Source organism: Leptopilina heterotoma, unplaced genomic scaffold (assembly GCF_015476425.1).
Source record: "Leptopilina heterotoma isolate Lh14 unplaced genomic scaffold, ASM1547642v1 Lhet_128, whole genome shotgun sequence".
NCBI classification, from domain to species: domain Eukaryota; kingdom Metazoa; phylum Arthropoda; class Insecta; order Hymenoptera; family Figitidae; genus Leptopilina; species Leptopilina heterotoma.
The window spans coordinates 540,706-567,558 of record NW_025110846.1 but is presented as its reverse complement, the minus strand read 5'-3'; the positions used below and the strand labels follow the sequence as shown (position 1 = coordinate 567,558).

Here is a 26,853-nt window from a genome sequence, read left to right as displayed (position 1 = left end):
ATTCCATGCATCCTTCTATTCAACCTCTCAATTCTACTTTTCGAAATATTCCAATATTTTTTATCTCGTAAATTCGAAATTAAAATAGTTTCAATTATTAATTAATTTATTCCTAATAATAAATAATGAATAAAAATAAATAAATATGTCAAAATAAATATAGAATAGAAAAATAAATAAAGAAAAATAAATATAGAAAGGAAAAATAAATAAAGAAAATCAAAGAAAGAAAAATAAGTAAAGAGATATAGAAAAAAAAATTAATGAAAAATAAAGAACAATATATTAGTACATAAAGGAATTTTTTCTAATTTATTATTTTTTTTTTTTTTTTTTTTGAAATGGAATAATTTCGTAAGGAATAATAACGAGAAGTAGAATGTGAGAATGATATTCACGAGAGACCCTTACACGCTTACCGCTAGAAAAAGGATTCACAGCTCAAATAAAACGGGACAAAAAATTTTTCTATTGCCCTTTACCATTGTCGTGGGGTCTCAAAGGATTTTTGAACTTTTGTGGATTTTGCTGTGATTCCTTGTACATAGGAGCTTTACGAGTTGGGAGCACAAACGTTGCATGGTAACATTAAATGGGAGCCTTTGTGAATCAATGAGAAGCTTACAAATTATTCTTTTTTTCAACTTTCGCGAAAATTTTATTATTTTTCCTGAACCTTGAACTTTTTTCTTTTTAATATTCTCCACTATGATGAAATTTTATATGTATTATTTAATTATTGGAACAAAAAAAGGAAAAAATAATTAAAAATAGTAGAAGAAAATTATAAGAGTAGAAAATAATTAAAAATATCAGAAAAAAATTAAAAACGCAGTAGAAAATAATTACATAAAAATAGTGGGAAATAATTAAAAATAGTAGAAAACGATTTAAAATTGTAAAAAAAATTAAAAGCAAGAAAGAATTAAAAGAAATATTATTAGTATACAAATTCTTCTAAATTATCATTTGAAAAATAATTTTTTTGTTGAAAATTGAAAATATGAAAAAATTGGGAACTAACTTAACTGAGGATATATTTTTGTTAAATTAAATTAATTAAATCAAAAATAATTTTAATTTATTTTTGTTTACTTTTTTTATTCTTATTTCAAAAATTTAGAAAATAACTCATTGACTAGCAATAAGCTCCTGTAAAAAGAATTTTCTACTCGCAGTCTTTTTGATGACAAAGAGGTGATGGTATCCCTGTAATCCTTCGATTCTGGTAAGCTGAACAATTATTTTTATTTTTTTCACACTCAATATGGAATTATATGTTTCTATATCAGTACAAAATTATATTTTTCCCTTTTTTCATTCACTTGACAATAATTGTAAATTTTTAAAAAATTTTTTTCTTTCATCCCTTTTACAGAAATGTATCATATCATATTGAATTTTTATATTTTTTATTTTTGCCTTTTTAATTCTCTACGTTCCAAAAATCAAGCTTTGCACTTAGTGGTGGTGGGCCTGTATGAAATTGTTGACTATGAACAATTAAATTTTTTTCTTGAATTGATAATTTAATTAAGTTGATAAAAATTGATGATAGAAAATAAATTATTTTAATAATAAAAAATAATTTGAATTCTAACCTAATTTTTTTTAAACAGAAAATACTAATTTTAATCTTTTCTGGAAAATTACAGAAACTATTTGACTAACAGTTTTTCGAATTTTTGATTCAGTAAATTGCTAATGAGGAATTTTTGTGTTTTAAATATCTAATAAAATTTTTATGTTTTGTGAAAATTTTAACCAGAGTAAAAAAGTTTTAACCACATTTTAACCAAATTTGTCGTAATTTCTCACAGTTATTAATTTATAATACAAATATTTTTCACTTTTGCTTTGAGCACAGAATAATTTTTTTCTTTTAGAATCACAGCCTCTTGAAACACGTAAAATTATTTTTCTTCTGTTTCAACAAATAATAATAAATATTTATAATCTGGTAAAAATATTGGATAATATGTATATTTTTTCTCTATATTGTGTTCTCTAATTTTTCAAAATTGGGGAATTTTTTGTAATACTATAGACTGAGTACTGACTAAAAAATTAAATAACTTGTTTCATTATACATTTTTATAATTAAATAATAATTTTTTTTATTTAGATTTTTATATTTTTTCAATATTATTTATTTGTTTTTAATTTCATTTTTTAATTCAGATTGTATTTTTGTTTATTTTAATTTTTATTTGTTATTGTTTTACTATTTATTAAATTAAATTACAGAGAGAGAAATTGTTTATTAAATTTATTTTTCTTTTTTTCTATCTACTAAATTGTTTATTATTAACTATTTTTTTATTATCTGAAACAGTTAAATTCGTTTCAGATACTTTTGAATTAGTTGCTTCAATTTGTATTTTTTTTCTTCTTTTTTTTGTTTTCTAAAAGAAAGAAAGAAAGTGCTCAGTCTTTGTGAATAAGTGAGTGAATTAAATATGAAAAGATACTAAAAATGTCGGGTGGTTAGGTATCCGCAGCGGGGAAGCTACGCCAAACAGTCATTCGCGACCTCACAGCTCTATGAGTCAACAGAGTGCCTGCAGCGTTGGCAACAGTATCGTGAATCTGCGCCCCCGCACAGCCACCCCTCGTCGTCCACGACCTGCTTCTATCGCCGGAACTGGCGTTTCTATCCCAGAACGACACAGTGAGCATGGCTTTCTACCTTTCCTTAAAATTCACCTTTTGCAAAAATATTATAGCTCTCAAGAGATAGATTTTATATTTGACTTCGCTTAATTCTCTTTGATCCGTTCCTTGTCATTTTTTTACCTTTTTTTTCAACAATCATTTTCAGTGTAATTTTATATCATTCTTTAAATCAGTTTAGTAATTTAGTTTCTCTTGAAATTTTTATTTTCCCGTTAATTATTATTTTGTTCAATATTTATTTTGTTTTTTATTATATTTTTTAATTTATTCTGTTTTAATTATGTTTTTTTTAAATTTATTTTGTTTTTTAATTCATTTTGTCTAGAGTATTGCATACAATAATTATGTACATAGAGCAAAACATTTTTTTTTTTTTTGGTGAACATAATATTTGCACAATTTGTATTAATAAGAATCGAATGTTAAATATTTTTTACAAAAAAACTATTCTAGATGTGCTTGGAGAAATGAAATTAACGAAAGATTCGAAGCCGCCACTGCCAAAGGTCCACAGCACTCCAAAGAAACCATCGACACCGAAAGCGGCGGAGATTATACGGAAACCTTCTGATAAGCTCATCAAGAGCGCCAGGGCATCGCCGCGTGTCACACCTAAAGCAACTCCTGTCCAGAGTCCCGGCGTCGAGCACGTTCCTCTAATTCGGGAAAACACCACTGAAATCATCCGACCATTCGAGGGAAAGGACATTAAACTCGATGAGAAACTGGAGGAGAAAATTGATCAGGGCTCGGAAAAAATTGAGGTTTGTCTCAGAAAAATTCGGTTCAATATAAATTCAGTTCAATATAAATTCGGTTCAATAAAAATTCGGTTAATTAAAAATTCGGTTTAATGAAAATTCGCCTCAATATAAATTCGGTTTAGTAAAAATTCGGCTCAATATAAATTCGGTTCAATAAAAATTCGCCTCAATTTAAATTCCATTTAGTAAAAATTCGGCTCAAATAAAATTCACCTCAATATAAATTCAATTCAATGAAAATTCGGTTCAATAAAAATTCTGTAAAATTAAATTAAATTGTGCATTTTCGATAAAATAACCAATTTTTCCTAAAGTAGACGAAAAGGAAAATTTTTGACAAAACTGCTTTATTTTTAGATTCAACAGGATGTAAAACAAGAAGTTAAAGTCATCGAAATGAAAAAGGAAGCAAAGCTCTCTGAAGCGGTGACAACAACAATGGCTAAGTCAACTCAAGAAGAATCCAATTTGGAAAATTTGTCAACTTCAACACAAGATATTGCTCCAAAGAAAAAGGATGACAAATCGGGCAAAAAATCGCCCGAACTTGATTCGAAATCGGAAATCGAGATCGATGAACAAATTGATATGTCGGGTAAAAATTCTTTTTCAAATTTCTACGCACTCATTCATTGTTGAATTTCGATTTAAAAATTTATTTCTATTAATCGCTAAAATGTATTAAAAAATGTCTTTTAAAATTGAAAAAACACAAGAGATGATTATTAATTAAAAAAATCTAACGAGATAATTTTTATCATTTAGCGTCCATGATTGCAAAAATTAAGATCACGACAGAAGAGGAGGCAAAGGCTGCATTGGCAGAGCGTCGGAGAATTGCTCGAGAACAGGCAGAACGTGAGGCTGAACTTGAACGTCTGCGATTAGTAAGCAATTAGAATTTATTGTCTTCAAAATTTCAAAATTTTTCTTAAATCACGAGATTTGATTTTTATTGCAAAAATTAATTTTCTCTAAAGAATTTATTTCTTTTCTTCAAATAATTTATTTCCTTTCTCTAAAGAATTTTTTCTCTTTTTCAAATAATTCATTTCTTTTCTTTAAATAATTTTCTTTCCTTTAACTGATTTATTCCTCTTCTTTAAATAATTTTCTTCTCTTTAATTAATTTTTACTTTTTCCCTAAATAATTTATTTCTTTCCCTTCAATTATAATTTATTAAATTTAATTTATGGAACTTAATTTCTTAAATATAATTACTACAGTATTTAACAAAAAAAATATTAACAGGAGGAGGAAGCTCGACTCGAAGTCGAAAGACAAAGAGCCGAGGAAGAAGAGCAACGTCGATTGGAGGAAGAAACTCTCCGGCTCGCTAATGAAGCTAAACAAGCCGAAGAACAGAGATTACGTCTTGCCATTGAAGAGGCAACAAAACGCGAGGAGGAAGACAGGAAAAAGCGAGAAGAGGAGGCGAAGCAAAAACAAGAAAAGGAAGAAGCCGAGAAGAAAGCCAGGGAGGAAGCAGAAAAGTAAGTAAAAAAAATTTTCTCCTTTCATTATTAGTAAAAATTGAAAATTACTAGTTAAAAATTAAACTAGTAAAAATTAAAAATTACCAGTAAAAAATTAAACTAGTAAAAATTAAAAATGTTTAAAATCGCTTTTTTCATAAAAAAAATTAACATCACGATCGATAACATTAGAAATTAACACCAATTTTCAAAATACTCTGTTTAGACAAAGAATTGAAATGGCAGAACGTCTGAAAAAAGAAGAAGAGGAGCGAATAGCCAGACGCAAGAGAGTCGAGGCTATTATGCTTCGAACTCGTGGAAAGAATCAATCAAATTCCAATAAGGTAAATAAAAGGAAAATTATTTTTCGACTTTTTTTCTATTTTAAATTGATTGTCAATTTTTAAAAAATTTGAGTGAAAATTAAAAACTGAAGAGAAAAAAAATGAATAAATTAATAAAATGGCAATTTTTTCAACAGGGCGAAGGTGGCGATGGCGATAAATCGAAAGAGGACAGTCCAAGTGACGAGAGTAAAGCAATGCCCGGTGATAAGGTGGACGATATTATGACTGCCAGTCTTATTTCCGAGGCGACACAACAATTTATCAGTGGCGAGCAAAATGCTCATCGTCAGGAGAACAATTCAACTCCAGACATTGTGCGCAATGGTATGCACACAAATGGCATCAATGAAAATAAAACAATTCTCGATAACAATCAGGATAATGGAGGGGAGCTAAACGGCCATCACACGAATCACGGAAATGGTATCAACACCCAAACGATTGTCCTGGATAATGCCACTGTGTGAGTATGCAAAGTACAAATAGTCAATGGCTAGGGCATACAAAAAAAAAAGAAATAATAATACTTCAAACTACATTGATTGTATTTGAACAAATATTATCATGCAAAACTTATTCCTGAATTTAATTTCACTTTATTTTTTCAAAAATCGTGATTTTTATTATTATAATCACATTTTTACGATATCACGATTATTTGCAATATTATTTGTATCATACGATATATTTGACTAAAATTATTTTCAAAAAGGAATTTTAAAATGTTTAAACTAATTTAATTTACTTAATTGGCAATTCGCAATTTTTATCAGAATAACAAATTATTTTTTAGTAAAAAATTTAGTAAATCGAAAAAATTTAGTAAATCGGAAAAGTTTAGTAAGTAGGTATTTTTAATGTTTTTTAAAATTTTATCCAACGAGTTACAAAGATTGTTATAAATTTAAGAAATTAGATAAAAAGAAAATCGTTTTAATCAAATTCTCAAACTTTTCTCAAATAAAAAAGAGTCAATAAATTAAGATAAAAGAGCTCAATAGAAATATGGAAATTAAATTCAGAGCATGATTGTGTTTGTTGTAAAAGAAAAAAGAAAAATTGACAATTCACACTTGGACGAGTGATAAAATAAAAACTTGACTCACGAGTGAAAGAATCAAAGGACTATAATTATCATAAATTAAAAAAACTTCTCAAAAATTAATAAGAAAAATAATAGCATTAAATAGGAGTGATTATCTAAATAAATAAAAAAATTTGCATTTAAAATGTTCAATATGTGACGACGCAGGGAGTTGTTTGCTCTGTAGAACAGATGACTATTAATGACTGAAAACTTGCCGTGGTTATATCATGAAAAATTGAATTTTTAATTATTTTTGAATGGATGTAAGGTACGAATTCTATCATAGTTATCTGGATCTTAAAGATCTAGTGTGCAAGAACTAAATTTAATGTATGTTATTAAATTATTAATTAATTATTTGGCAATATTTAACCAGCACGTGCTGTTTCATTTTTCTCTTAACAATCGTTGTTCTAAGGCAAGGCATTTTTTTCTGTTTTAAGCAATTCAATTTTTTTTTATCTCTGAAACTTCAAAAATTTTACAGTAAATTCGACATTTTATTAATTCAAATTTTATCAATTCAAATTTTTATCTCGATTTTTATTTTTCAAAGTATAAACTTTTTTCCTGTAAATAATAATTTGTAGAATTTTATTTTCTCGTTCTCATTTTCCTGAACTTTGATTCTTTTACAGTATTTAAAAAGAAGTAGATAATTCAAAAATTTTAATTTTCTTAAACTTTTTTTTTTATTTTAATGTGCAAAAGTGCCATTTTCATCAATTTTATAACGCACATTTATTTTAAAAGTAAAGCAATTCGGCACGAATCAAAGATGTTTATTTTTCTCAAATTGATTTGAATGTTTTAATTTTAAATTAAACTAGAACTAATGATTGTAGAAATAATATTAATATTTTTAAGGAAAACTAATTTAAATGACTATGACAGGAATTTATTAATTATAACACTCATTTAAACACGAAAGCGAAATATGTATGCGCGTGAAAACAGCACAGTTAACGAGTAAAAGATTTTATTGCGCTTCTTTTTAAGAAGCAACTGCCTATTATCATAAATTTAGTTTAAAAAAATATAGCGAAGTTAAACGAATTGATAAAAAAAAGCAGAAGAGAAAGAATTTTTATCGTCGACACTTTTAATACTGTACATTGCAAAAGTAGCCGCAGAGCATTTGACGATGACAGTTGTGATTTAACAAAAAACGCTACGTTTATTTAAATTGATAATTCGGCATGCCGATAATTCACGTTGAACTGTATCGTTATTAACAATTACTTCGTAACTAATGCAATTGTATATTATATTATCTAATTACTGTATATTTCATAATTTATAATGTGTAATTATGGTTTTAGTTTAATGAAAAGAAAAAACAAAATCATTGCTAGGTAAAGAAAAATTAACGTATATTTGAGAACGTGAATTTTTGAAAATTTTAATGTCGATCATAGAAATATCATGAAATAAATCATAGACAATGATCATAGAAATAAATTCAATGTACATAATGTAAAAATATCAAAGAAGAAGTATAAACGTAATTAATCATCTAAAAAGATTGTTCATAATTTCATGTTTTGAGATCAGTAAAGATTCTTCCGTTATTTAGAATTTTTAATTTTAATTTCACTTTAATTTATATCTACTTTAATCAATCATCTTTTTTTTTAAAGAGAATAATTAATTATCAAACTAATTTAATCAATAAGAAATTGATTTAATTAGTCGGGAAAGCTTCGGTATTTTACAAAATTGATTGAAGAATAAAAAACAAGTAATTGAATAAATTGCTTCTTGAAAAAATAAAAATAAAGAAAGTAGATCGAAAATTCTAAGTGGTAATTTAATTAAAAGATGAATTGTATCTATTGTAAATGAAAAAGTATACTTGTTACCAAATTGAAAAATCTTTACTGATCTTCTCTTTGCACTTTTCCTCGGCTCTGAGATTTTATTCGGTAATGTCAGAATTTTACTTCTTTTTTTTTAAAAATCAAATAAAAAAAAAATTCAGAAAGCTAAGAAATACTTTGAGGAACACGATTTTTGTTTCTCATTCCGAAACGTCTACCTTATCATTTTTGTTGCCCAAGGAAGTTCTCTGTGCAACTTTATCTTCACGCTGGAAATACTTAATTTACTTTGGTGAATATTTGCGTAAATACAAAAATGCGCCAGTTTTTTTTTTATTTTACGTGACGCTAAATAGATTTTTATCCTTTTTTTCTTGTTTTTTTTCAATTCACTTGTAGTTTGCATGGTGTGTTTTTTGTGTTAATCTCATAAATGTTAAATAAGGGAAATGCCTTTCACTTTTTGAAATTTTCTTTTGCACAAATTTGCTTTATTCATTTTATTTCCTGTGTCGCCAATCATTATTTGTCAATATCAACCTGCTGTCTACTTTTGCCATGTACTGTAATTTTTTTTTTTTATAATTCGCGTTTGATTGTCTTTTTTTTATTATTACTAAAAAAATTGGGGCATGAATTTTCATACTTCATTTTAATTATTATTCAGATAACCAAGTATTTTAGTTTAATGAATTTCGAGTTTAATCAAGTTTTAAAGTTTTCTGATCTATTCACATGAAATTTCTTCCTGAATTGTAAATTTAATTAATTATTTCATTAATTATTAATTATTAATTCTTAAATGTTTCTAATTTTTGGTTTTTGAAACAATTTTGCATGTGAATAGTTCAGACATTTTGAATTTAGAAAATTTAGAAAATTCGAGTCAATTTTTGCATTTTCAAGTTTTAACGCTTTGCTTCTAAAATTAGTTTTCGTTCTTTCTGAAAAATAATGTAAAAACGGAAAACAATGCTAAAAAAAATAAGAATCATCAGTTTCATGAGAGAAATCATATCTCTTCATTTAGCAGAAATTTAATGTGAGAAATAATTTAGTTTTAAGTATAACATTAGAGAGTAGACGATTTTTCAGTCGCTTTTCTTTCACTCTTAACATTATTTTTAAAAGTCATTTTTAAAAACGAAACCGTTCTTTTTTAGAAAAAAAATATACCGGGTGTTCCGACGAATGTTCGAATTTTCTAAAAATGTTTCTCTTTTTTACAAGAACACCCCGTATAAATGTCACACACAATTTGCAAGACACTTTCTATATTTTGCTCACAAAATTTATCGATATTTTCAGAAAAATAATTACCTAACGAAAATAAATTTTTTTTCGGAAAATAATAAATTGAATTAAAGTTTTAATAAATTGAAATAAAATTGTGATAAATTGGAGTAAAATTGTAATAAATTGGAATAAAATCGTAATAAATTGGAGTAAAATTGTAATAAATTAGAATAAAATTGAAGTAAATTAAAATAAATTAGCAATGCAATGAAATCGATAGAAAATCTGTAAATATCAATAAATTTTGCTAGTAATAGGCCACCAAGTTGTTTAGCTGAATTAACCGAGAAAAAAAAATTGTAATCGTAGTGAGTAGTGTTTTGTCATTATTTAGTGTTTTCTTGTATGTTTTCATTGGCTGATTTTATAGCAAGCAAAACAACGTGACCAACAACCTGTTAGACCTGTCGGAGTTTGACAATTTGAGTAATAGTGGTAGTGGACCAATTCTTGAGCTGACACCGAATCTAGCAAACGAAGACACGCTCAACTCAAATCTTAATCCAACAGCAATGCCATTTACTCCAATGGCCAATTCCTTTGTGTCAGCAACTAATGCCAACACTAATCCGTTCCAGGATGTTTTTAATAACAAACAAGATAATCAAGTAACAGGTGAGTCTTCATTTTTTATCACAACCATTTCACTACTAAATTTATTTATTTTCCCCAATTAATTTCAATTAAATTAATTCAATTTAATTTAATTATGTTCAAATAATATTTAATTTCATTTAATATTATAATATTACCCCCCCCCATTTAATAATTTTACTTGTTGGTAAAAAAAATCAATTTGACATCGAAAGAATTGTTCCGAAACAGAAATATTAATCTCAAAACTTTTCCATTATTTAGATCTACTATCATAATGAAAACGTGAAACCGTTCGAGAAGAATCAGGAAGATACAAACAGAAAGAATAATCAATTTGCTCCGCGAGCATCTGATAGAATCAATCTGAGAGTATCGAGTTTGAAGATATTTCAATTGTAAATAAAACAAACTATTTAGATACAAGAGGAGAAAAAAAGGGATCCTAAAATGAGAAGATGAATTACAGTATAACAATAGGATCCAAAACAATTATCCTTGGCAGATAACAGTTTAGCTCCGAACCATTAAACTTTTATCCACTATCAGAGAAAAAAATGAATAAAAAATGAATGAAATGAATAATAATGAAAGAATAATAGTGAAAGAGACGAAAAATAATAAAAGAAACGAAAAATAATGAAAAAATGACAAAATAATATATAACGTTAATTAATAATACTATCAAAAAAGAAAGGCAAGTATATAAATAGAAACTTGAAAAAAAGAAAGAGATCCATCATCACAAAAAAAGCTAACTGATATCGAGACTAACTTTTCTAGTGAATTTAAAAAATACGATAATGAGATATTTAAAAATGCCTTGTTTAATAACATTTAATTGAAGTCATATTTTTTTCTTATTTATATAAATATATATACAGGAAGAAAAAAATTATTTTCATGAATTTCTATTCTCACGAAATACTCTGCAGATAAAATATAAAAAAAGGGGCAATTCGGAATCGTGTAAGATAATATAAACGTAAAATTCTTCTGTCTGATAGAAGTTTATAGTTTGATTCGATGAATCTTTGCTTGACTCTCGCAGATTAAAAAAAAAACAACAAAAATATTGTATTTATAATATGAAGATTTCCTGTAAAACACGGCCTAGGGATTTTTTCATTTATTACGAAATGAGGGGAAAAATAAATATAGTTTATGTATATTCGAGACATCGTTTCTTGAATTTTCATCGAAGATATTTTTATATGACGTGAAAATATCTTCTCAATGACGATATTTTATGTTTATTCTGAACATATTACAGAATTAAATAACTAATAATTATAAAAAAAATCAAAAAAATAATAATTGTACTAATTGTACGAGGAAAACGATTTTTTTTCCTTTAGAATTCTAATTAGAATTAGAATTAAAATTAAAATTAGAATTTTAATTATTACAATTCTTACAATTATTATAGTAATTATTTTTTATATTAATTATTATAAAACATTTTGACTAAAATGTTACGGAAAAAATGTAAAATATCATCTCGAAAATGGTGTGAATATAATTATAATAATAAAAAGATTACATCTTTGAGGATAAAGAAAGAGAGAAAAGAGAGATTTAAATAGCACCTTGATTAGAATGAAAATGAATTATTTAGTAGCATTTTTTAATTGAGTACTGCGAGGAAAACGATAGCGACAGCTTTTCTTCCATACGTTTCGGGGCGTGCGCTAACTAGTCAAGCGATTTTACTGTTTTTATCAAGATATATTATGTTGAAAAAAGAAAAAAGAAAATAAAAAGAAAAAAGATGAAAACGAGCGAAAGAATGAGGAATGTGTGTGCATGAAGAATGAGAGCGAGAGACCGAGACCATCAAAATACTGGTAGTCTTAGGGTGTCCAACTAGATTTCATTGTTATTTGCGATTTCGTAAATTTACCACATTAGTTTTTAAACTGTGATGATAATTGTTTTGTTGCATGGCTATATTATTATTATTCTACAAATGTACAGCATCGATATTATCTGTTTAATATTCTCGAATTTATAATCCCCACACGGACGATGATTATTATCGAATTTAATATTTAAATATGTAATTTAATAACCAAATAATTCCTTAAAGTAATGGCAAATCATTTTTGATTTGAATCTTGATCTTTTAATAGAGATCTTGAAATACCATTGCATTATTTTAGTAGTTATTATCATCGTTATTATCCTTATTATTATATTATTATTATTATTATTAATAAATTTTAATAATTCATTTTATTTATAATTTAATTAAATTGAATTATTAAAATTCAGAATTAAAATATTATTATTCTAAATTATAGAATTTATTTAAATTTATTAATTATTAATTTATTTTTATCCTAGTTTATCTTTCAGAAAATGTGATTGTGAAAAAATCAAAAATTCCCTCGTGACAGACTGAAATCTCCGATTTTCCTCGAGAAAATTAGATTCTTTCAGAGAAAAAAAAATTAATGATACATTCGAAAAAATGTATTCGATCGAAAATTATTTACAAAAATTGAAATAGTACTTTTTTTAGTTTGTAAAGTGTTAAAATGTAAAGTACTGTAAAAATGGAAATCGAAAAAGTTGAAAAATGAAAATAAAATTGAAATTCAAGGGAATATTTCATCGAGAATATCTTTGTGTAAAATATCTTCTTTTTAAAAATTTTAAATGTTCTTTCTTTTTATTCTTTCTAATACTTCGATGCTGTAGATTTGTATTTATTGAGATCAATCTTAGAAAAAAAAAGAAATTTCTGTGTGAAGTAAAGTTAGAATTACTAACATATTCCTTTGGTGGCTATATATTTTTATTGTAAATGTTTAAAAAAATGAGAAACGAAACAAAATGCATTCTATGGCAAGTGATGTTTAAATTCGTGCTTGCAATGTGCGTGTTTATTTACGCCACGTGCTAGTTACACCGTAGATATAAAAAAAACGTATTTATCGAGACGATAAAATTTGCGCGTGTGCGTTTTTTTTAAATATATTAATTCTATAAATCAAAAAAAAAAACGAGAGTTTAAGAAAAAGTTTCTTTCGCCACAAATCAAATCGTAGAACTTTTTATTAATTATTTCGAGAATTAGCTAAAAATTTTAAATACCGGTGCATTGTGAACATTTTCATTAAACCTCGTTTATAAATTTTTTCCTTTTTTTTATATTTTATTAATTTTTTTCAAATGAATTTTTTTCTTTATCTATTGTAAAAATTATTTTTTCCTGGACAGAATTTTGATTTTTTTCTGCACACTTTCAAGATGTATCGTCTAATTATTATTGATATTAATCGCGATATTGTAGCACAAAAAAAAGATGAAATTCCCATTATGCTGTGTAATGTGAGAGGAAAAATCTTGTACGTAAATTTTTTTTTCTTGTTTTCCGATCGTTTTCGATGTTATTTTTTTCTTTACACAACGATCGATTGGAAAAATTTAATGACGAGTTTCATTTACAGAAATTATTATTTCCTGCGTGTGTAATTAAATATTTGGGTCTTATTCTGCGGTCTAGGTTGGCTGTTATAATTATTTATTTTATTTTTCCGTCAGTGAACCTATTTCCCTTTGTTTTTAAATTCACAATTTCTAAGAAAATCTTTTTTTTGTTTTTGTAGCAATGCGTAATACCAACGTTTTTTTTTGAGGTAAGGAAGAATGTTTCTACATATTTAAGAAAAATGAGGACACTAATAATACCAGTCATGTCTAAAAAAAATACTTCGTATTGTATAAATGCTTATATGTAATAAATACTTAATACCGATTAAGACTTTTACTTTATAGATTTCATTTATTTATAATTTATTCTTAATTAGTTATTTGAAATTCTTCAGGACAATTAAATTTTTGATTTGGTTCTAAAAGAATGGCAATTAGCGTAAAGTAGAAAATATAAAACTAAATTAATCTTATTTTAATTTTTATTTTACGAAATGTATATAAATTTCATAAAAATAACTGACTCTTGAATAAAATAAAATTGAAACTTTAACAAATTAGTTTTTTTATAACATTGGATGTTTTAAATTATTTTGTTTCAACTTTTGTCTTTCTGACTTGGCCCAAAATTCAATTTTATATTTTTTAAAAACGGATTTTTGAAACTATTTTTCTTTTACATATCTACTTTTGATTTTACCCAAAATCCAGTTTTGCATTTGATCGTTGTATTCCTTTTCAGTTTGATGTTGAATGTTACCAGCATGAATAATAGGTTTGCATAAATAACCTTTCTCTAGAGATACATCCTTCTTCGATACTTTACGCTGTCCATAATCCAAAACAATAAATCCTGTGACTTTAACGTAATCCAACACTTGATAATCTACACCCAATTTACCATTATTCGTTTCCTGCATCCATCGTTTTTCTAAATTCTAAAATTATGTAAATTATAATTATTCTGTATAAATATAAATATTAAAAATTAAATTCATTAAAAGAATTACTAACTTGAATTTCCTCTGGTCCGCTGTTTTTTATTTCAGCAATTTTGCTCAATCTTTGGAATTTCAAATCTATCTTTTTACGTTCTTCCTTGAGTTTATTTATTTTGTCCCATTCGAATAATACTTGCATTCTCCCTGTACCATCGTCGACTGAAATTTATTTACAATAATTGAAAACAATTTAAAATATTCCAGTATTCAAATATTCAACAATTTGAAACAATTTTTATAATTAGAATTACGTGGTTAAAATAAATGTTTCTTTAGAGATAAATATTTATTAAAATTGTTATTAATGATCAATGATTATTATATTAATAGCAAATGATACACGCGCAGAACGCGGTATTCCATTTATTATTATTTTTTAAATTAAAAAATTTTATATTTTCAAAATTTTTAATAAAATTCCTTCAAAAAATTCAATTATTTACAAAAATTCAAATAAAATTTTTCAAAACAATTCAATTATTTTTATGAATTGTAAAATCCTCGGCAAGAATTCAATTATTTTCATAAATAAGAAAATTCTTCGCAAAAATAAAAATATTTCCATAAATAATAAAATTCTTGAAAGGAATTAAATTATTTTCATAATGTAATAAAATATTTTAGAGGAATTCAATTATTATCAATACAATTTTAATAAAATTTCTCGAATTCAATTATTTTCAATACAATTTTAATTACATTTTCTCGAAAGAATTCAATTAATGAAAAAAAATGTTGATAAAATTCTTGAAGTGTATTCAATTATTTTCAAATTCTTTTATGAATACTTTGCAAGAATTCAATGAATTTCAGTACATTAGTTTTAGAATTTAAAACATTTAAAAAGATAAATTAATCTTATTACCCATAAGATCAAGTCTACTTCGACTGTAAGTTTTCCTTACAATGCCAATAATCGTAGCGTTACGAATTTGCAGCTCTGGCCTATTTAACACTTGTAATCGAGGCCTAATGTTGTCATAGAAAGGTTGCAGTCGATGTATTTCCATTATAAGAAGAGGCATATAATCTTTTAATGTATCTAAAATATTTAAAATTAAAATTAAAGTTGATATAAACATAATTAATAACTTACAAACATGTAAATATTTAATTATTAATTTCATATTTACCTTTATTCCCTTTATAATACGGCCATTCGATTTCTTTGTTTTCATTTTTCGATTGAAAATTTGTATTATTCGTAGCTGTTGACATATTCATTTTATGTTAATAACAAAAAGAAAATAATGTTAATAAACGAAAAAAAATAATATACGAAAATCAATCGTAAGATTTAAATTGTAAATAATTTTCTTAGTGAAAACTTGAACACTTAATTACAAAACATTTTAAAATGTAAACAAAAACAAGTTTCAAAATCTTTAAAGAAGACTAGGTTAAACCGGTTTACATTGCAGGTAAGGTTAGATAAAACCGGATATCAAAGTGCCGTTATGGCGGTTATATTTAAATAATAAATTAAAATATTTAAATAATAATTAATTTAAAAAACCTCTGAAAGTTTTTAAAAAATATCTTTAAAAATTAACATACAACGTTTTGCATGAACTTTTATAAACATATATTAACATTTTCATTTATACAAAAATATAAATTATGCATATTGCATAACATTATTCATAAAGATTTATATAATATTTATATCAGATCGTAAAACTATAAAACTATTAATTGCTTGATAATTTATATTAAAATATTTTAACACATCATTAAATAAAATTTTAATATATTACTATCAAGGAGTCTTCTTGATTACCATGTATTAATTCACAATTACTAATTAGTTCATAATTTAATATTATGCATCATTATGAAAAATAATGATGCATCAATTAAAAAAGGTGATGCTAATCAAAAAAAGGGAAAATTCTCACCGAGTATTGAGTAAAAAAGAAAAATTATACATTAAATAATAAAAAAAAATCACCTTTTACTTATCAATATATTCTCTCAATTTTTAAAAATTTTTCACGATGGCACCAATTTTGTTGTGGGATTAATAAGAGTGTAAATTCCCACCAAGGATGAAATTACACCCAAAATACCCACAGTCCCAGGACTTAATTTCGTATAACCCAATGCAGTCAGTGGAATAAAAATATCGCAACCATTTTTAATTGTATCTGATATAACATCAGTGCGATATTTCAGATGACTGCAAACTTGACCGTAATATTTTAAAACACTACCCTTTGATGTTCTATTCCATAATAAATTAGTTCTACAGTCTTTTAAAATTTGAAGAATTTCATAGAAATCTCGAGTCAAATTCATGATAAGCATCATTAACCAATAACGATTTGATATTGAGGTCCACTTTGAAATGTCGACTTTCATTATTCCAACTCGACCAATCCAAACAATATGATCTGCGAGCAGGAAGAGAGCACTCGAAATTCTTGACATTGACATTGTTATCCTCAGAACAACATCCGGATAATTTATTGTCGAAAACGTTGAATATAAACTCTCGAAAAATCTTCCCAGTCGTAATACTGCAAAAGAGAATTTTCCTTGAATTATAAATATTATAAATCGAAAAATCTTCCCAGTCGTAATACTGGAAAAGAAAATTTTCCTTGAATTATAAACATTATAAATGTAAATATATATTGCAGAAAATTGAACTTTGGAATCGTTAAAAAAATATCAAAGAAACAAAAAGTGCTGAGTAATTCACAAGAAAGATAATTTCAAGTTAAAATTATTATTTTTGAATTAAAGATTAAATATAATATGATTATAAATATATGAATTTGAATATAAATATAAGAATAAGAATATAAATATAAATATAAATATAAGAATATAAATATAAATATATAAAGATAGAATTATAGAACGAAATGATTTTAAGTCCTCACATTTTCTGAATGAGCTGAATGTGTACTCGAGACTTTTCAAAACATCCACGGAATAAGATGAACTGTGTTTATTTTGAGTATAAAACCAGTAAGCACGACTACCATATTGTAAAGCCCTAATAAAATAAAAATTGTCAATTAAGTGCATAGAAAAAAGTGCTAAAAATGTTTAACAAAGTTAAAACGGTTAAAACTATTAGAGCAAAAACTAACCTTATAATCTTATCACGACCAGCAGTTTGATTATTTAACTGTATAAATGCATCCATTTCAAAGTCAATATTATTCCAAATATCGTATAATCAATCGTATACTAAATTCGTATACTAGAAATGTAAATAAAATCTATTTTAACAAACACCTGAAAATATTAAATAAATTATATCCTTCGAGAAACACCAGTTGTTCAAAAACATTGAAACTATATTATATCAAATCATAAATAAAATTCTCCCTCTGTCTTTAATTGTACAACTTTGTTAACTTACAGATTGTTATCAGAATTCTTCTATAATTATCAAAGTGACACTTTCAGACACTCTTCTTTCATTAAAAAAAAAATTAAAAATAAAAAGTACTGTAAGTTCTTGACATTTGTTTTGTTGACAGAACAGCAGCGCCTCTGGCGATAAACATTTGATTTTAAACAAAATGGCTGTGCGCAGTGCGGGAAATTTGAAATTAATTTGTTATAATTATGAATAAATTATTATTAGAAAAAATTACTATTTTTTACAGTAAGTAATTTTACTTCTTTTTAGGAAACCATTTTACTATTTTTTTTCGCTTAAAAAATTATGAAATGAAATTTATAAAAATTGTATTATTATTATTATTATTATTATTCACATGTAGATTAATATTACAAAATTGTTTTATATAAATTTTTAAAATTCACGTATTTTCTCCTCTATCGGCCAGCTTTTCAAGATTGGTTTTTAAGTTTGACACTTGGTGTTCTAATTTGACTATTTTCTAAAAAATTTTAAAGACGGAAATTTACTTTCTCATTTTTAACAATTAAAAAAAAATTAAAAAGGCAAATTAATTATATTTAACACTAATTATTGATTTAAATTTCTTCGTTTATGATTAAAATTAAGAACAGTTAAAATTTAAATAGATACTGAAAATAAATTAAAAATTTTAATTCTTGCAATTATTTCGAATTTTTATTTTGTTATTTGTAACATAATTTCTATTGTTTTAATTATTATTTTGCAATTTATATTAATTTAATTATTACTATTTTTTAATTTTTAATTAATAATAATTCAATTATTATTTTTTGCTTATTATTTTTTAATTAATTGAATAAATTGAATCAATTGAATTGATATTCATTTATTATGCTTTTTATTACTATTTTTTTAAATTACTATTTTTTAATTTCTATTTTTTTAATTACTATTTTTTAATTTCCTATTCTTTTAATTGTTATTTCTTTAATTGTCTTAATGTTAATTACTTTCTTTAAATTATCTTTTATTTTCTATTGCTTTAATTATTATTAATTCAATGATTATTATTTGGGTTTATTAACATAGTAATATCGGTGACTTAATAATTTAACAAATTTTTGTACCCTGAGATAATTTTGCATATGATTATCAGCTGAAGCGTCGACGGCTGTTAAAAGAGCTTTATATCTTTTTTCCAGCACATCGACCAGTGAATCCAATTCATTTTGTTTCTCTGAATTTAATGACACCGATAAATCACTTCTTTGTCCTTGCAATTGAATTTGTAGCGTTTTTATCTCTAACTCTTTATCCTTTCAAAAAATACAATGTAAAAAAAGAATACAATATTAACTCAAAAAATAAAAAAAATGTTAATTTGAATTCTAAATAAATAAATAAATATTTTTACCTTTATGATTTGAGATACTTTTTGCGCCAGACGCTCTTTCGATTTTTCCAATTTAAAAATATTCTTTCTCAACGTTACCACTTCGTTCATCAAATCTTCATTTTGCTTCTGGGATCTGAATTCAATATCGTTTCTCATTTTTGCAAATTCATCTTTCATTGCTGTATATTGTTTCACTAGCATATTTTGCAGTTTTCCTTCCTGAAACAAAATTGTATTAGTTGAAATAAAATAATTTCTTTCTTTCTTCTCTGAAAAGAGAAATCTTTTACTAAATGATAGTAAATCCAGTAAATCATGAGAAATCATTCGAAAATAAATGTGTAAAAAATTTTGATTGAAAATTACATCCTGGATTTTAATTTCCAATTTACTCTCCAGCTCTTTGATTTGATTAATTAGAGAAATGATTTCCTCTCGTTTCACCAGATCCTTCTGCGCAAGTTCCACTCCTGTTTGATTAATTATTTCGTCCTTGCATTGCAAATCTTTGTCTTTCTGCTGCAAAATTGTCTCGTACTCTCTATGAATGGTTTCATATTTTTTTTCCATCACTCTCGACTGTTCTTCCTGCAATAAAAATGGAAACTTTTCTTTAACATCAATTTTTATTTTCTTTCAAATTCTTTCTTTTAAAAACTTAATTCTTCAAGACTTAATTTATTTAAATAAAATATTTGAATATTTTTATTTCTCTATATTTATTTATATTTTTGTTTTTTAGAAAACGAGACCTTCTCTTTAGTGATTTCTTCTATTTTTAGAGTAAGGGAAAATATATTTTCCTCTAGATCCACATTTTTGCCTTGTGCCTCTTCCAATAGAGTTTTTAATTTGCTGAATTGATTGCTCATCGTTTCTTGGTACTGTTGAACAATTGTCTGATGATTTTCTTCCAAAACATTTTTCATTTGTTGCACTTCTTTGAGTCTGAAACAAAAATAAAGTATTTACTTTAGAAAAATGATCGTTTTTAGAAATTTCAAAAATTTTTTTCCGTAAAAATTAAAAATACTTTAATCAGAATTTAAGATAAAAATTAGAGAAACTCACTTATTTTTTAGGATTGAAATCTCCTCCGTCATCTGTTTGACTTTAATTCGCAGGGAAGATTCAGAGTTGGAAACTTTTTCCTTACATTGAAATAATTCATCGCCGAGTTTTTCATTCTGAATTTGTAATTCCTGGACAATGTCAGTTAGTGCTTCAATTTTTTGTCTGTAAAATTGCAATTTAACTTGATCCACTTGTTCGTCATCGAGAAATGGTAGCGATGTGTCGCTCGTTGTGTCTTTATTTCGATTTCTTATCGTAGCTCTACTCTTCGAATATCTTCGACGATTGTTTTTGAAATTTGGTTCCACTTTTAAATAATAAGAAGCAGAACTCGAATCCGTGATGTCTGTCAAGGACGAAGTCGAATTAAACTGAAAATATACAAATTAAAAATTAGTTATTGAATTGTTAATTATTTTATTTTAAAAAATGCTAAAATAATTTGATTATTAGTCTAAAAAATATTAATTTCTATTATTTCTCAAAAATAATTAATTTGTTATTAATTTACTTTGAAAAATACTAAAATAATTAAATTATTAGTCGAACAAATATTAATTTCTATTAATTCTCAAAAATAATTAATTTGAGTTAAAAATTAAATATTGATACAAAATTTTCAAAAACAAAAAATACATTCACCTCTCGATGTTGAATTGGCAGCGGAATTAAATTTCCATTTGGCGGTGGATTCCGAAAGACACTTTTAATTTGTCCAAAACTGAGTTGGCGATAAAGTTCCAATAAATACCTATTTCTTATTTGTCGTTGATCGGAAATTGAATTCAACTTCTCGAGCCATACTTTACAGAGTTGTGCGTCCTTTTTCGATGTTAAATTAACAATATAAGGTCTCACTTGTGCTAATATTTCTTTAAAATATTCGTCCAATTTCAAAGCCTCTTGTTCATCCCTCTCGCGATGTACTTGCATTCCCTGTTGATCTTTACATCTGTTCATGACCCATTCATCACCTAATTTCTTTACTGAAAAATCTCATTTAATAAATTTCACAAAATGTACATTTCATTCACAATTAAATGAAATTTTCAACGAACTGAAAACATTTTCCATAATATTCAATTAGCAAAATGAGCAAAATGATAAAAATTATAACCAAGTCCTTTGTTTACCTTCTGGAAACTAAAAAAAAACAAAAGAAAATGAAATTTCTTCCTTCGTGCGATTAAAAACAAAAATGTTGCCAAAAATTAAAAATTCCCAAAATCAAAAAACACTTTTTCAAATCAGTGATAGAAATATATTTTCTCACGTCACATCTATCAAAAAAATACGAAAATATTTTGTGTACTTCTACTTATAAACTATTTAAAGCTAATTTTACAATTTTTAAATATAAGAAATATATGAAATATATGAAAATAAGACGAATAAAAATAATAAAAAAAAGAATATTGAAGACTTGATAAATTGAGGCTTTTAACAATGGACTAGAATACATTTCGAAAATTATATATAGTACACAGTTACTATATACACTTTAAAAGACTATTTTCGACTGTACATCTTCTCTTTACATATAAAAATTAAAATAATCTTTCAGAACCTGTACAATTGTTTCTATTCTTACATCTAAGGTTTTATCTTTGTATTACAAAAATTCAAATATCAACAGCAAAGATAAATTTTTTTTGTGAAAAATTGTTTTCATAATCCAGTGAAATTAAAAATGAACTGTAAAATTTCGTTAAAAAATTCCTTTTTTCTTACTTCTTTGCTAAGTAAGAATAAAAATTAATAAAAATCGTAAAGAATTGTAAAGAATTATTTAAAAATCTCTAAAAATCAAATTTTTAAATCTTGTTCTTAATAATTTAATTCTTTTTCTCTAAAAAAAATCCCTTAATATTTTTCAAAAAAATATTTTTTTTTAAAAACTTTACAAAAGATTTTGTACCTTTTGTTAATTCTTTTTTTCATATGGCTGTTGAATTTTTGATTTTGTGCGCTTTACACTATTTTGTGTTCATATTTTTTTGTATTTTCATCATCAGTCATTCTCTTTTTTTCTTTAATATATCACGATTTAAAAAATAAAGTCATATTTTTACTAGTGAGTTAATACTAGTGTAGATATTTTTGTTTGTCTCTCTGTTCACAGCAATTTGAAGATAAATCTTCATTGGAGGAATAAAAAAAAATTAACAATGACTATTTCGCGTTAATTGATTTTCAGTGGTTTGCTTTAATTCGATGAGTTTATTTTTCATTGGATGAATATGACTTCCCAGCCATTCTTCAATGGTGGATGGGAAAAAAATACTTTCCATTTGCACTCGTAGATATCCTTCGAGCGATGACAATTCTAATGCCATGCTAGAAATAAGTTTTTTTTTTGTTGCAAAAACCAGATTTTTTTCTAATTTTAGACTTGAGGAAAAATTCGGAAATGTATTTAATTGATAAAATTACTTACTCAGTGAATGCAGGTACCAGACTCTCGAGTTGCATTGGATTTGTGTAATTGTTCATTACTTGCCACGGATTCATCCATGTTGCTATCCTGAAAAAAAAATTAAATTCTTTTAACTTCAGGAATCTTATTTTTTTTAAAGTTTGATATTAATGATATTAATATTTACTGTTCGCTGTGGACGATATTGTGATATTTGATTTTGAAATTAAGGAACCATTCGATTCCAACGGCAACTTGCCACCCGGGAAATAAAAGATTATTGGGAATCGGTGCTGGTCTTGGTGGCGGTGAAATGTGCAGGGGATGGTCCACATAACCCAAAGATTTGGCAACCTGTAAATGTGTTTGCTCCGAATAGCCATGTAGCCAAACTTTTAGACAAATTGCCAACGATGGAATTGCCGTTGGCAATAATTCGCACATTGTCGCATAATGATCATACCTGAAAGAGAAAAAAATGAAAATTAATCAATTTTAAACCAATTATAAACTTACAATTAATTATTACGAATGGAAATTTTATAATAATAAAAGATTTAACAATGTACGATTCAGTAGTTTATTAAAAATTATATTAAAATTTATACGAACCTCGACCACCCAGTGAAAACAGTTCCACGAAATTCATGTACTTTATTGACGTGTGTGCTTAATTCTTCGAGCCATCTCTCGTGATTACTTATGTGATGTCTTATTATTGGAATGTGCTGACTTGATCCCGTGGCGCCCTTGAAGGCCGTCGCTGCCCAAATATTCGGAAAAACGAGACTGTATTTATCCCACATATCTGCTCAAGAGAAAATAAATTAGTATTATTACTATTTTTTTAAAGCAAATATCTATAAACTTTCATTCTTCGTTTCATTAAATTCGAATTTCAATCATTTGGATTTCATTCAATTTAAATTTCAAATTCAAACCTTTTTGAAATTCAACAACTTGTAAGAATATTTTTATTATAAAACAAAAAGAAATCGATCACTCCGAGTCTTCGACTCGGAATGTTTGATTTCTTCATGTTTTATAATTAAAGATGACCGAGTGATAAATTCATTATTTTATATTGTAAAAATATTGTTAATGTAACTTCTTCAAAATTATTTTCATTATTTTAATTCAATTATTATTTTCTACAATTTTTTATCTAAAATTCTTCTTTAAATCAATTTTTTAAAAATAATTTTTAACTAAAATTCTTTTTTAAATCAATTTTTTAAAAATAATTTTTGAAAAAGTTCTTTGAGAATTTTTACATTAATTTGTTTTCAATTCAATTTTTCGAAAATTTCATCGACTATTAGGAAATTCTTCAATTAAATACATATTATAAAATAAAAACTTGAAATAATTTAAAAAAAAAAATGAAATAAAACTTTTACAAAAAAATTAATTCTATAGAATTAAAAGTTGAAAGTATTAAAATTTTAAAATTTTCAAAGATTTTAATTTGAAACCTATTCAAAGTTCAATTATTTCTCAAAATTCATGCTACTTAAAATGCTTTTAATATTCAATGCTTATTTAAAATTTTAACTAAAATTCATTTTTAAATCAATTTTTATTAAATAATTCTACGAGAATTAAATTATTTAAATACGAAAATAAATTATTTATTAAAAAATTGAATGTTTCTTAAAATTAAATTCTCATAAAGAATGTTGTCCACAAATTTCTAAATAATTAAATTTTTTCGACGAATTTTATTAAATTTTTAAGAATAATTACATTTTTTGAGGAATTCGATTAAAATGTTTATTAAAAATAATTGAAATTCTACGATGAGTTTTATTATTTATGAAAATAATTTAATGTTTGCGTAGACTTTTATTAAAATTTTTTATAAATAATTGTTAAGAAATTTATAAAAAATTTGTAAATAATTGAATTTCTGTGAAATTTTTTTTATTTATGAAAATAATAAAATGTTTGTGTAGGATTTTATCAACATTTTTTTTAAATCATTGAATTCTTTTGGAAAACTTTATTAAAATAGTAAATATTGAAAATGATTGAATTTAGGGAAATGTTTGAAAATAATTGAAATTGACAAGAATTTTATTAAAATTTTTGAAAATAATTTAATTTTGAAGAAGAATTTTGTTCACATTTTTGAAAATAATTGAATTTCGGAGAAGAATTTCATTATTTATAAAGATAATTGAAATTTTGACGAGAATTTTTAAAAATTTTTGAACATAATTGAAATTCAGCGAAGAATTTTAGTACTTTTAAAAATAATTGAATTTTTGCAATCATTTCTAACTTCTCCAATATTCAATATTTTTTATTGTTTTTAACTAAAATTCTAAAATTCTTAATAAATTCATTATTTTTAATAATTTTGTTCAATTTAGGTTTCATTCAATTTGAATTTCGTTTAAGTAAATATTATATTCTTTTCACCTGAAGGAAGTGCGAAATTCTCCCTCGAATTATAGTGCCAAATCATTGGTTCCACATATTTGCCAATATAATATTCTGCAAAAGAAAATAACATTATATTGCGAAGGAGAGAGAGAGAGAGAGAGAGAGAGAAATTAAAAACTTTCTACTGAAAATAAAATAGTTTACCGTTCAGAACGTGTAAATCTATCGATCTCAACATATCGTCCCACATAATTATCTTTAGACACGGATAAGTTTCTTTAATATATTGTGCGATGCCTACGACATGTTCCAAAAATAACGACGACTTTCCACCTTTATTAGAATTAACACGTTTCGTGCAAACAGAGCAGAGGCCCATGTGCCAAATTTCATCGGCACCAATGTGCAAATACTGAATGTCCGGATGGAAACTGACAATCTGTCGAATTAATGATTTCACAAGAGGTAGAGAGCCAGGATTAGACGGACACATTGAACTCGGAAAACGATCCACTTCCCTCAATGAACTCCATTCATCATGTTTCAATACAAACTGAAAATACAATTCCATTTTATATATTTACAATCTATTCATAAATTCTAATTCTATAATAATTGCAATTTGCTTTATCTCACCTCCATGTGACCGAATGTTTGCACCAGGGGAACAACTGCCAGACCAGAATCTCCTGCCATTTGTAAAATTTGACGAGCCTCCTGGGTCGTGTACCCATTTGTTAAACTACTCGGGCCATTGCTTCCAATTGGAGACAATTCCCGATTGTACGGAAAAGTGTCTTCCCATTCTAACAATAAACCCGTCGCACCCCATGATCTCAAAAGTGGAAATAGCTAAAACAATTTTAAATCAAATTAACATTATATTACAATTTTCTAAAAATAATATTAAACAGAAATAAATTATAAACAATTCTCTAACTTAACTCTAATTCATCTAATTACATAAATGTACTAAATACTACTAAAAAACAAAAACAATCAATTATATTATGAGTAAATAAATAAATATTGTTAATTCACTGAGTAATTGTCAACTCATAAATAAACAAATACATAAATATAATCTAAATTATCAAATAAAAGAAATAAAAAATTCTCCAATTAAAAATTCCTCTTCATAATTATTATTTAACCACATTAATCAGGTTATACACCGTAAAACAGCTGTTGTTCGTTCTATTGCGTTTTAACCAAAATTTCCACATATTATAATATTTACAATATAATTTTCGACAATTCCAATTTGCCCTTCTTTAGAAACATCAAGTAAAAGATAAAAATAAAAATTTTTCTATAATTTATAAATTTGTTTAAATATGTACAATACTTTATACTGTCAAACTGTGTGTATGTAAACATTGATGAGAATATCAGGTGCGATGTTTACACAAATGTTTCATATACCTTTTCAAAATAAGAGACTCTTGGTGGGGCCCCTTTAAGATCAATATGTACCAATCTGTAATGTTAAAAACAGTTTAAAATAATGTATCACTTGCTTATTATCGATTTTCTCTCAAGATTTGTTTCTTCAATTTCACTGTTTACCTGTGCGAACCAAATGTCAAAGCATCCATCTTTGATGTTCTTATTTGCATCACTGCGCTAATGAATACACGCTCTTTAGAAATTAATATTTTATTTCAATCTAAATTATCTTTCATGTTAAATTTTTTTCTGTAATTTGAATTTTATTTGTCCTTTCTTGAC

At 25.4% G+C, this 26,853-nt stretch overlaps 5 protein-coding genes across 22 annotated transcripts in view; 1 reads left to right on the top strand and 4 right to left on the bottom strand.

The window, feature by feature from the left end:
* LOC122512760 (MAP7 domain-containing protein 2-like) overlaps nucleotides 1–11,150 on the top strand; it is a 218,316-nt gene extending 207,166 nt beyond the window's left edge. For all 18 annotated transcript variants that reach the window (XM_043628815.1, XM_043628812.1, XM_043628809.1 and 15 more), the window contains 9 exons: nucleotides 2,492–2,671; nucleotides 3,130–3,440; nucleotides 3,798–4,035; nucleotides 4,206–4,327; nucleotides 4,693–4,934; nucleotides 5,143–5,263; nucleotides 5,401–5,729; nucleotides 9,840–10,084; nucleotides 10,328–11,150. In XM_043628815.1, the coding sequence (XP_043484750.1) occupies nucleotides 2,492–2,671; nucleotides 3,130–3,440; nucleotides 3,798–4,035; nucleotides 4,206–4,327; nucleotides 4,693–4,934; nucleotides 5,143–5,263; nucleotides 5,401–5,729; nucleotides 9,840–10,084; nucleotides 10,328–10,341 (1,802 nt within the window). In that variant the 3' untranslated portion in view covers nucleotides 10,342–11,150. The remainder of the gene's footprint in view (nucleotides 1–2,491; nucleotides 2,672–3,129; nucleotides 3,441–3,797; nucleotides 4,036–4,205; nucleotides 4,328–4,692; nucleotides 4,935–5,142; nucleotides 5,264–5,400; nucleotides 5,730–9,839; nucleotides 10,085–10,327) is intronic.
* Nucleotides 11,151–11,939: 789 nt separating this feature from the next.
* Nucleotides 11,940–15,894, bottom strand: LOC122512759. The gene is made up of 4 exons (XM_043628795.1): nucleotides 15,636–15,894; nucleotides 15,368–15,544; nucleotides 14,516–14,661; nucleotides 11,940–14,439 (listed from the first exon to the last, which is right to left on the bottom strand). Exons 1-4 carry the CDS (start codon nucleotides 15,724–15,726, stop codon nucleotides 14,167–14,169), a joined length of 687 nt encoding a protein of 228 aa, XP_043484730.1. The 5' UTR covers nucleotides 15,727–15,894; the 3' UTR covers nucleotides 11,940–14,166.
* A 178-nt stretch (nucleotides 15,895–16,072) lies between these two features.
* On the bottom strand, nucleotides 16,073–18,028 carry LOC122512758 (peroxisomal membrane protein 11B). The gene is made up of 4 exons (XM_043628794.1): nucleotides 17,879–18,028; nucleotides 17,604–17,751; nucleotides 17,391–17,506; nucleotides 16,073–17,021 (listed from the first exon to the last, which is right to left on the bottom strand). The coding sequence occupies exons 2-4, from the start codon at nucleotides 17,657–17,659 to the stop codon at nucleotides 16,495–16,497; spliced, it is 699 nt and encodes a 232-aa protein (XP_043484729.1). The 5' UTR covers nucleotides 17,660–17,751; nucleotides 17,879–18,028; the 3' UTR covers nucleotides 16,073–16,494.
* An 821-nt stretch (nucleotides 18,029–18,849) lies between these two features.
* Nucleotides 18,850–22,039, bottom strand: LOC122512757 (centrosomal protein of 112 kDa-like). Its single transcript, XM_043628793.1, has 6 exons — nucleotides 20,961–22,039; nucleotides 20,316–20,689; nucleotides 19,997–20,192; nucleotides 19,611–19,832; nucleotides 19,263–19,463; nucleotides 18,850–19,164 (listed from the first exon to the last, which is right to left on the bottom strand). The coding sequence occupies exons 1-6, from the start codon at nucleotides 21,276–21,278 to the stop codon at nucleotides 18,916–18,918; spliced, it is 1,560 nt and encodes a 519-aa protein (XP_043484728.1). The 5' UTR covers nucleotides 21,279–22,039; the 3' UTR covers nucleotides 18,850–18,915.
* A 152-nt stretch (nucleotides 22,040–22,191) lies between these two features.
* LOC122512756 (hexosaminidase D-like) lies at nucleotides 22,192–26,733 on the bottom strand. Its single transcript, XM_043628792.1, has 9 exons — nucleotides 26,692–26,733; nucleotides 26,548–26,602; nucleotides 25,759–25,974; nucleotides 25,327–25,675; nucleotides 25,159–25,233; nucleotides 23,347–23,542; nucleotides 22,922–23,197; nucleotides 22,756–22,842; nucleotides 22,192–22,655 (listed from the first exon to the last, which is right to left on the bottom strand). Exons 1-9 carry the CDS (start codon nucleotides 26,718–26,720, stop codon nucleotides 22,481–22,483), a joined length of 1,458 nt encoding a protein of 485 aa, XP_043484727.1. The 5' UTR covers nucleotides 26,721–26,733; the 3' UTR covers nucleotides 22,192–22,480.
* Between the last annotated feature and the right edge of the window lie 120 nt (nucleotides 26,734–26,853).